The sequence below is a fragment of the Lipotes vexillifer genome, unplaced genomic scaffold (assembly GCF_000442215.2).
Source record: "Lipotes vexillifer unplaced genomic scaffold, Lipotes_vexillifer_v1.1 scaffold2539, whole genome shotgun sequence".
NCBI lineage: Eukaryota > Metazoa > Chordata > Mammalia > Artiodactyla > Lipotidae > Lipotes > Lipotes vexillifer.
In genome coordinates, this window is record NW_006784858.1 from 72,229 (window position 1) to 83,403 (window position 11,175).

Below are 11,175 nucleotides of genomic sequence, written 5' to 3' on the forward strand. Positions count from 1 at the left end.
GTGTAGATTTAATTATTCAAACCTACAAAATCACGTGCTTTGATTTTAAATAACCATAAATGCATACACCGACAGAGTGAAATGTACATGTTTCTTCTCTCCTTTTTGGGGCTGCTAGTCCTGTCACACCCTCTGCCCTGGCTGAGCTGCTTGACCTGCTGGACAGGAAAGCCATCTCTTCATCCGCAGCTAAACAGGTATGTCCCCACCTCCCAAAGGGTCCAACCACCCTGCCAGCCCCGTACATGTTTTATGTGAAACTCAAATGCCATCACTAAGTGCGTTTCATCTTTGAAGTATTAAATGCTTCTAAGTGCTATTTTTATACTGAGAGGTAGAAACATTTTATTTAGCAAATGAAATAAAGCCAGTACTATGTATGACGTAGGTAATTTGCTTCTCATCTTTGCTAACCAGACGGCGTAGTTGTTTGGCTTTGCCTGGAATGTTTCCCAAACATTTGTTTACGTGAAAGGTGGGCCCTGAAGCTCCCGGGGGCTTCGGCCTGTGCGCTTCCCCCGTACCCTGTGTGGCCGACACTGCTCCCTGGCCCTTGTCCTCCCTCTCCCATCCTCTGCAGCCTCCCACCCAGTACCAGAGGCTCCTTTGTCTTGTCACGTGGTTGCCCCTGAAAGTCAGTCTTCCAGCAAGAAGGGTGAGGCCAGACAGACTGCCTCCCACTTAGTAGATCAAATTTTACATACAGGCCCAGTGTGTGAAACCCCAGAAAAATAGCATCCTCATCAAAGGCGGCCTTCCGCCTCATCTCCAGCCCCACCTGACAGTCTCAGATGGGTGCAAGGTCCCTGGAACTCAGAAAACACTTACAAATAAGCGCCCAGAAAGATAAAGAACACCAAGGCGGCCGCCTGATCCCGACTTGAGATATCACAGCTGTCAGTTCTTCAGCCAGTAACTTAATGTTATTTTAATGGTGCCTTTGGCATTTAATATTTATACGTGTCCTCAGTAGTGGCAGGTTACATAGTGAGGCTTTGGAAAAGCGGCTGCTTTGGGCTAATTACGAGGCACCATGGAGCATACACCCAGCTCTGTGCTGTGAAACTGGGGATAGGAACTAATAAAGGCTCTGTTTACCCACCACCAAGTGAGGCTGTCAAGTATAGGGACGGCGCCACATTTAGGAAAGGGTTTTGGTTGCCTGGATGTCAGAGGAATACAAATGTTTATGAGAGTGCTCAGCAGTAGCAGAATGATTAGATGGCCAGAGGGCAGAAAGAAACTGTATATACACATAAGAGCAAATGAATTGTTGCATTTCAAACCAAAGAGGAAAAAATCCTTCCCCTTCCTACTCCTTCTGCCCCAGCAAAGAAAACCTAGTGCAGATAATATGTTAGGTTCAGAGGGGAGAGACTAGAACTGCCGGGGGATGCTGACAGCTGGGTTCAGATACAGATGGAGACGTTTTTGGATTCTGTCTGCTTCCAGCGTGTTTAAAGGAGGTAGGGTGAGTCCTGGCTTCTGTAAGGCAATCACAGAACCAAAATAAAAATCTGACTGTGTGTCCCATGAGGCCATCTCCCTGATACACCATTGCCTTAGGGGATTTGCTTTTTAATTTTTCTACCTTGTTTTCTGTTTTTTTAAAAAATCACTGATCTTCTGGTGGAAAAAAAAACGGTATTTGTTCATTGTAACAACTTAAGTAATGCTGAAAAATATAAAGATTTTCCAATTCTACCACCTTGAAATAACTACCATTAATACTGGGTGAACGGGACTTCCCTGGCCGTCCAGTGGTTAAGACTCCACGCTTCCATTGCACGGGGTACGGGTTCAATCCCTGCTCGGGGAACTAAGATTCCACATGCTGCACGGCGTGGCCAAAAAATTTAAAAAATTTTAAAATATATATATATATATTGGGTGAGCATCATCCCAGGCAGCTTCCTGTGCACACATACAGTTAGCAGGATGGATTGTGCGCTGGGCAGACAGGAGGTTAGAAAAATAAGGCTTTTGCAAATAAGAGGTTTTAGTGTACTGTTTTTTAGTTTTATTTTTTTAAGAAGTGTACAGTTCATTGGTTTTTAGTATAGTCACAAGGTTATAACCATCACCACTGTCTAATTCCAGAACATTTTCATCACCGCAAAAACATAACCCTGCATGCAATTAGCAGTTTCGCCCCATTAACCCCTTTTACCCTAGGCAACTGCTAACCTACTGTCTGTCTCTATGGATTGGCCTAGTCTGGACATTTAAGATAAATGGACTCATATGATATGTGGCCTTTTGTGTCTGGCTTCTTTCACCTAGTGTCATGTTTTCAAAGTCCATCTATGTTGTGTCAGTACTTCATGCCTTTTTATGACTAAAGAATATCCCATCGTGTGGACAGAACCACATTTTGTCTACCATTCATCAGTAAGTGGACACTTGTGTTGTTCCTGTCTTTGGCTCTTATGAATAATGCTGCTGTGAACATATATGTACAGGGTTTTGTTGGCGCATATGTTTTCAAATTTCTTGGGGCTGTACCTATAGGAATGGAATCTCTGGGTGGTAATTGTATGTTTAACATTTTGAGGACCTGCCGGACTGTTTTCCAAATGGGCTGCACCATTTTACAGAACCATCAGCAGTGTGTGAGGGTTCCAATTTCTCCACATCCCCGCCAGCCCTTGTAATTGTCCTGCTTTTTGATTGTAGCCATCCTAGTAGGTATAAAGTCGTAGCTCATGGTGGATTGATTTGCATTTCCCTGAGGACTAATTACATTGAGCGTCTTTTTTATTTTTAGAGTCTACTGTAAAATGTAACACATAAATGTGTTATAATTATTTTTTACTGAATTTGACAGAGGGATCCAAGTAGACCTTAGGTTTTAGAAACCCTGTGAAGCAGAACGACTCTGGTTCCACTGGTTACTGGTGTTTCCTCTGACAAAACTGGAAGAGGTCCTACTAGTGACTGAATAACCAGGAGATGAGAAAGAAAGTTGACTGAGAAAATGACTCCTAAGGATGACAGAACGCAGAATGAGTCATCCTGCCCTGAGAACGTTCTGAACTCCAGAGACTCTCCCACTTTACGTCTAATTTATTATTAATCCACCTCTTGCCATCCGGCTCTCCCTTCCATGATTGTCCATTATTTTCATCCCTGACACATTTCACTGCACCTTCCCCCTAGGTGTCCCAACAGTGCTTCTGAGGTTTACAAACCTCATCCCCTCAGCTCCCTGGGCCCCAGGGGAGTTAAGAGGTTGCTGCCATGAGGCAGCCCTGTCTTTCAGAAACAGAAACTCAAAGATTATTTATCACCATGAGCAAACTCCTGGTAACTGTAGACAAAAGCACCCGGGCTCCTCTCACAGGATCCGGTTCTGTCTAATGAGGTAGCCCCCGTCTCCTCCCCTCGCCAAGGACAGGGCACACCAGACTCCCACCTGCAGAATCACAACACCCTTGCAGCTAGCATGCCAGGGTCCTGAGCCTCTGGGGACAGGGAGGCCCCGGGCGTTGTCCAGACTGCTGGCCAGCCAGGCCCCAGGGGAAATCACCCCAGATGCCTACGTGTCTCCTCTGTGTGAGCCTGGAGTAGGTGCAGACGGTCCACCGTCTCCCAGGGATTGTCCCTCTAGTGCTTCCTGTGGGACCAGGCTGGACTGGAATTCCAGAGAGATGGAAGTCGAATTTTAACATGCGAGTGTGCCATTTAAGCAATTTCCTCTTGTCTACTTTGGGGTCTACTTTAAACAGAAATCACCAAAAACCTTTTAATGTAGAAAATGTTACGTCGTGCAGTAAAACTTATGAATGATTTGATGTCTTTTTCTCCGTTTTAGTGCATCAGTTCTTTGCACATTTTCCTGTGCCCTGCTTCTCTTAAGGGCCTAGATTGACGTCTGTGCCTTTCTAGAAGAATGACCTTTCACGATACTTGCCTTTGCCCAGAGGGGCCCCCTCTCTGTCTGTCACCGCTCCCTCCCTGCCCTCTCCCTGGAACAGGTCTTTCCGCCACCCTCTGACCCTGGAAGCCCCAAACAGGCAGGGACAGGCCAGGAGCCTGTGTGCTCTCCTTTTGTCCTTCCCTCCAGATTCTTTAAAAATAGCTTTAGCTAGAGAAATGGTTGGGTAGTAGTTAGGAGGGCGTGTGCTCGGTCACCAGGAACTGAAGCCTGAGTTTCCGCCCCATGCGTCAGAGCTGGCTTCGGTGGTCGGGGTGTGATCAGGGGTCCCCAGCTTGCAGTACTCCCTACCCCGGTGGCCATTTATTAACCCAGATGACCAGCCCTGTGCCAGGACCCCCTTGTGATGTGGTCTGTCTTGGGTGAGCAGCAGCAGGCCTGGGAGGTGCACGCCTGGCCAGAAACAATTGCACTTCGATAGCACGTCCCAGGGTGGTGATTAAACACAGGCAAAAGCTGAGGATTTATGCCGCAGCAGGAGGCTGGCAAGCACAGAGCCACGATGTCTGCAGCCAGGAGGCCAGGGGAGGCCGCAGTCTGGCCTGGAGGCGGCCGGGCCCCCTTTAGTGGCTCCCGCCCTGCTGGGCTACAGCCAGGATGGCACAATCTGTGCCTTAAATAGGAACAAGCAGAGGATTGGATTCTGGAATCCACTGTCAGCCCAGGGGTGCTAATTTGGGAAGTGAGTAAGCTGATGTGTTCTAACTCTGGGAGTGGGAGAACCCTGCAGCCACCGGGCATTTGCTCCTGGAGGCTGCTGAGGTGTGCTTCCCTAGGTCACTCCTTGGTACCCCTCCCCACTCTCTCAGGGAGCAGCCAGCCTCTCTGCATGTAAAAGCATCGTCCCAGCATTGTCCTGCTTTTCCTTCTGAAAGGTGTGGTTTGGCCTTGGTCCCTGACTTTCTCAATTGCCTTTATTCTTGTTATTTTGGCCCAAGCAGATCCAACCAGTGTTTGGGCCTGTCGGGTCCCAGCTGTATGGGGTGCCAGGCAAAGGCTGACCCCTGGGCGGCCAGCTCAGCTCAGCTCTGCACTTTCAGCCACAGTGGCTGCAGGGGCCTGTGACCGCCAGGCGTTCAGCTCCTCCGAGGCCTGGGCTGCAAGCAGCGTCCACACCTGCGGGGCTTTCCTGTAAAGAGTTGCTGCGTAGAGTCTCATAAATCACTCTTGCAGGTGATTTCTGTTATAAGCTAGGGATCTGATCTCTCTTGAGATCTCCATTCTCTCTTCCTGAATGTTGGACATTTTCAACTAGAAACTTTTTTAGGAGACTCTGCAGACGAACAAAATAAACACTGGTCAGAATCTACCAGTAGGTGTTCATTTAAGTAAATCATGATGAATATTGGACTTTTTTGTTAATACAAGAAAGTACTTCTGTAATCAGTGAAACAGAAGCAGGTTACAAATTGTATATGTGCTGTGATCACAATTATGTTACAAAACAGAAAGAAAACCATGGAAGGGAAAACACTAGAATACTAACATTGGTCACCTTGAGGGGATGGGAATTGGGTGAGATTTCTGTTTGTCTTTTCTGTATTTCCTTCTTTATTTTCTACAGTGAACACGTATTAAATTTTATAATTAGGAACAATGTTTTCAAATTGTAAGTCTTATTCAAGAGAAATAAATCTATCAGGGAAAGGGGGCAGAGAAGCTCTTCAGACGCTGAGTCTTATCCACATCACAGATTGTCTGTTCTCCGGTTCCTGTGCTGTGGGCACACCATCAGTACTTCCGCTGAGAGCAGGGGAGGTTCTTATCTGCTGTGTGCCCCTCTCTCCTCAATGCCTTTCTCATTGTCTGCTGAATACACATTTGAAGAATTGAGTTGGAGGCACTTATGTTCAGTATTTTTCTAAGAGCGGGGACAGGTCTGTGTACGCGGCCAGGGCTGTGTGGTGGTCGCCAGAGTGTGCCCTGTAGGTGCGCTTTCGGAAGGATGCCCCAGAGACGCCTCTGGGCCACATTCACCGTGGGCGCCCGACAGCCAAGCTGAAGGCACACTGCTCCGGGCAGAGGGGCTCCTGGCTGGAAAGTGCTCAGTGCTGACTGCTGGCTGAGATGGAGGCTAACGGGATCCCCTGCCCTTCCAGCTCACGCTAGAGAAACAGGCACTGTGGAAAACTGCCCTGGGACACCCCTTCTTTACAAATGTCTTCCTTTTTTCCAACTTTATTAAGTTTGGGAATTGGTTATCTTTTTAAGTAGAAAAATACCCACGCCGTCAACTGCTAATTATCCTAGCCAGGTTCGGGGCCACATCCACCTGTGGGGATGGATGTGGTAAGCCTTAGGCCCCAAGGATTGTGATTTATGTTTTTCGTTATTTTCCATTCTGTGTCTTCATTATGGACCGCTCTCTCGCCCCCTCCCCGAAAAAACTCGCATTTCCCAGCAGAGGCCAAGTTTTCATGACCCCCTCTAAGTGCAGTGGTTCCCTCTTGCAGCCCGTGTGGCCCCATCCTTCACCAACATGTCACCGCAATTAATTAATTCAGTGGCACTCCCGTCAGCAGGGGCCCTGTGAGTGATCATCTTCTCACACTCCCCACCCTCCCTGCTGTTCCCTTGGTGTCGGCAAGTGGGGACGACCCGTCTCCACCAGCGTCTCCACCGGCAGGGTCTCGGGCTCTGTTCTGAGGGCGCAGCTCAGCACGGGGAGGCCCCGGGTGTGTCTGCATGCAGCTGGGAATCCACTGACTGCTCTTCCAACCCAGCAAGTGGAGCTGGCAGAAGAGCTGACCCCGCCCCTCTCCACCCGCAGGTGTTTCGGGAACTGTGGAGGAGTAAGGGCAAGACCCCAGCACAGATGGTTGCAGAAAAGAAGCTTGAACTGATGCAGGATACAGAGGCGCTGGAGCAGCTCTGCCGCTCCACGCTGGAGGCACATCCTCAAGTGGTACTTAGCCCCTCGGGGGAAGGGGGTCTTCACGCACAGCGGCAGGTGGGCTGGGGGTCGCCGGCAGAGGCCCAGGGCCAGGGCCGCCTGAGGACTCAGCCAGGAGCCCCTCTGCTTCTCCCCCTTGCAGCCCAGCGGTGCTTCCTAATAATGGTTGGCCCGGTTTCATCAATAATCCCCCAGTTATTTTTGTCAGTTTTAAGCTAGAATCAAGAGATGAAATTAGGTGACTATTGGAAAAATACAGCTTTTCCTAGAAGGAAAATCCCCCCCTGGAGCTTAATCTCATGGAGTTTGGGTTGAAGGGGGTGTTAGCAAGTTTCGACCTCCCAGGCCTGCAGCCCTCTCCCAAGGTTGCCGAGCTCTGCTTTGTAAGAGGACCTCTCTATCAGGAAGCAGCAGGCAGCACTGCCCAGGGACAGAGACAGGGAAACACTTCAGTTCCGTGCCTTTGAGAGCTGGGAAGAAAGGCAGAAGGGAAAAATTATTTGTAAATTACGGAGAAAATCCTTGACAGGAACATAGCTGGAAATCAAGTCATTCTGTGTTCTGAGCGTAGAACAAAATAGAAGAGCTAAAATGCGGAGCATCCCTCCCTCCCCAAGTCTAATCATATTGTCCAGAGATATTTTTCAGTGGGGAAAAAAATTGCTAGCATCCCTTTCAAAATGATACCACCTGCCCATCAGCTTGCGGGGACACTAACAGCTCTGTAAAGAGCTCTCGATAAGGAAAATGAGCTTGTGCAGGGTCTCGGCAATCTCCATCTTCCAGCCTCATCTGGAGTGACTGATAAAGACACACTTTTAGTTTCGGACTCAGAATGCAGCACCGCGCGCAGATACTCGCAGACGCTGTTGCCGATCAGAAGCAGGAGGTCGGGGGGGCTGGCCCTGACGCGGTGGCTGTTTGACAGGCACTCAGCGCCCCCTGCCCTGGCCCTTCCAGCCTGCCAGCCAGGCTCTCCCCGACCCAGATGCTCGGGAGCGTTGCCGTCTCGTGGCTTTGTCTTCTAGCAAACGAGTGTCTTGGCAGGGAGTCGGGGGAGGAGAGCCCGCTGAGCCCCCGGAGGGTCAGGGGGCTTCACGATCCGGCGCCCGGGTCCTGTGCACCGGCTCCTCAGCTGTGAAACGTCACAGTCCTCACTTCCTTCGAATCAGGAGGCAGGGGTAGCAGACACCTCCTTTGCCAGGAGCCCAGAAACCTCCTCCGAAGGTCACCGCCTCCCCTTTTTCCTTTTCTCATTCTATATCTAATACAGAAAAAAGAAACTGAATTTCAGTTTCCATAAACGTAAACTTGATTTAAGAATTTTAGGCGAGAGCCTCTATTTTCTCCTCTAAAATAATTTGTCTTTAAAGGTCACGGATGTAAAGAAGGGAAACCCCAGGGCCATAAACAAACTGATTGGGTTGGTCCGAAGAGCGACTCTCAGCCGAGCTGATCCGACGGTGATAAAGGAGGTGCTGGAGAGGCAGCTGTCGTCGTGACGGGTTCGGGTCCCCCTGCCACGGCCGGGCTGGAGCCTGTGCACTGACGTCCTAGGCCCCAGCCAGACGCCCCGCCCGACCTGCCCCTTGAGGTGCCACCTCCACGCAGACCAGGCCTGGCGCTGTTGCTTCATCGGCATCACACGCTTCCGGGGGAGGTGCAGCAGTGGTGAGAAACAGCAGGTCCTAGTGCGCAGTGACGCCGAGCTCAGTGCCACATGCTGTTTCAGATACTGTCACCACCCTAGGAAAACGTTTCATTCCGCAGGTCCCTCAACAAATATTTTTAAGCACATGCTAAGGGCCGGGTGTTGTTCCAGGTGTTGGGGATTAGCAATGATGACGAGAGGCCGTGATCTGGATGCAGTATTTTGTTTGCGGCGCTCTCATTAGTCTTAGTACCAGGAATGTATTCTCCCATCCACTGAGTAAAAGTGATGTTGCCCATGCAGTGCCCAGGGATCCCAGAAGGCAGAGGTCTGAGAATAAATGATTTTTTTTTTTTTGTAAAAAAAGACAACAGAAGTCTTCAAATAAATTTAATGAATAAAACTTATACTGAAACATCACATAAAAAATTAACTTACACGTCGAAGATTGTGCAGTGGACAAACCCCCCTCCCCACCCTCAGACCGAAAAGTTTTCAAAGGCGAAAAAAAAGCTGTAACATTAAACTGATTTGTTTTGCCTGGAAAGAATAAGATGGTAAGCTAGTAAATCAAAATCTTGACCTTTAATGGTAACTGTGGTACAGTTAACAGTAGTCCATGGAGGCTGCGTTGCCCTCACCCTGTTCTCGTGGCAATAATACTATTTCTCTGTCGCACTGGGGCACCCCTTTGTTCACTGCACGCCTTTGTTACCTCTGACTCACAACACTAAAGACCAGTTTTGCAAGTGCTGTTTTTTAAAAGCACATGTCAAATAAACTGTGACATAAAAGAAAATCATTGGAGGCCCTGATTTTACACTGAATTCTCTCTTGTACTAAGAAGAGTACAAACATTTCCGTCATGAACGGTGCTCCAGTGGCAGCTGGGGACCCGGAGAAGAGTCACCAACTTAGCAGCTCATGGTTCCTGGTTGCAGACGATCGCTCAGGACTTCCCTAACTAGGAGTAAAGAGAGGACTGCCCCTCTTCTCAGCCAGAAAAGCAGGGACCGGTCATCTGGTTTATTTCAGACAAGCATGAAGAGGTAAGGTTTTTTAAAAAACTAACTTTTTAAAAAATGAGTGACTTAGAAGTGTTAAGAGAATACGGTACGTTACATCACCCAGGAAGCCGCGTGCCCCTCGTGCATCCCGTTGCAGTACTGAAAACTCCTGGGCCTGACAGTAAAATATTTTCATCAGATCTCTTTTCGAGAGAGAAAGGCAGAGCCAGCCCCCACCCCCCGACCCCATGGCTCCTGAGTCTGGAATCTGACGGGATCATGATTTTGTAAGAAATGATAAGATTCAGTTTTGTTTTACAAACTCCATTTTCATCAGAGGTCTGACTTCTTGGTCATCACCCCTTACAGAAAGCACTGGACGATCTTTCCAGACCATTTTAAATCAAGGGCTTACTTAAGTGGGGTCTGGGAGGGGCGGGGACAGCCAGATGAAAGCCATTTACCAACAATATCACGTCATATGTAAACCGTCTTATGCACTGATAATTTTGGGAAAAAAATGCCATTGCTGGGGTCGGGGGTAGAGGGAGGGCGAAATGGGTAAAGGGGGTCAACTATATGGTGGCAGACAGAAACTCAGCCTTTGGTGGTGAATACACTGTAGTGTATGGAGAAGTCAAAATATAATGTTATACATGTGAAACATATAATGTTATAAACCAGTTACCTCAACACACAAAAAAGCACTCGATCTTTACAATGCTAACTGTCATCCAGCTCTGACAGTTGCTTGTTGTCTTGAAGGCCCACTTCTGAAATCCTAAAAATGAGATTGTGTTGTTGTAACTGCTCATAGAAAGAAAAAAACATATCAAAGCACAGCTCAGATATCTTACCTGGAACCTGACTAGATATTCAAAATATATGTTTATCTAACACCCTAAGAAATTCACAGAGTATGGCTCTACTTGTAACTGGGCTTCAGTAAAATACAATTTAAAATACATTTTTGCATGAGTGTGAATTTAGTCTGCTTCTCTGTTTGCTATTCAGGGGGAAATCTCATTGAAATGTATGAGTTGGCACCACAGGTGAAGCCAGTGCCATCTGTCACTGGAGCCCACACACCTGGAGGCTGGGAGGGCAACGTGCTGGAAGACTGGCTCCCCCGGGTGCCCTATGGCTTGAGGAGGAGGTTGGTTGGTCCGCTGGTTCTGGCGGGGGGGGAGGGGTGGCAGCCGCAGCACTCGGCATGCTTACCGGGCACAGGATCCGTTTTTAGCAAAAGTTCATTAAGTTTATAAAGCAAAATTAATGGACAACCTTTTGTGGGAGTCCCTCTGTATGAGGGGTGGGTGCTGCCATCCACTAGTCTTTTAAACTCTGGGTCTAGGAAGGAGCTTCTTGACTCTGTCTAGGCTTATGCATCAAGGTGAACTTCTGTTCCCATCTTTTAAGATGTAGACAACCCAGGGAAAAAAATTTGTCGTCATTTATACCAAGTTAAGGATGTTTTTAGCTGAGCTCCCTCCCTCCCTTCTTTTTGGTAATTATGGCTAATCTGGAAGAAGGCTATGAATTGTTTTCAAGTAAACAACACTCTCCTAGAGCTTTGCGTTGGTTGGTTAGTTTGATATATAGCTTACGGCCAGGACCCACAATCCGTATTGTATTTTTCATGTCTATTGAATTTAGCCACATCATTTCAAGGATTCCACAAAGGACT

At 48.2% G+C, this 11,175-nt stretch overlaps 1 protein-coding gene across 1 annotated transcript in view; it reads left to right on the plus strand.

Annotated features, from left to right (window-relative positions):
- GATB (glutamyl-tRNA amidotransferase subunit B) overlaps positions 1-8,352 on the plus strand; it is a 76,551-nt gene extending 68,199 nt beyond the window's left edge. The window contains exons 11-13 of the mRNA XM_007456999.1: positions 119-197; positions 6,708-6,842; positions 8,204-8,352. Coding sequence (XP_007457061.1) covers positions 119-197; positions 6,708-6,842; positions 8,204-8,332 — 343 coding nt within the window. The 3' untranslated portion in view covers positions 8,333-8,352. The remainder of the gene's footprint in view (positions 1-118; positions 198-6,707; positions 6,843-8,203) is intronic.
- Positions 8,353-11,175: the final 2,823 nt, after the last annotated feature.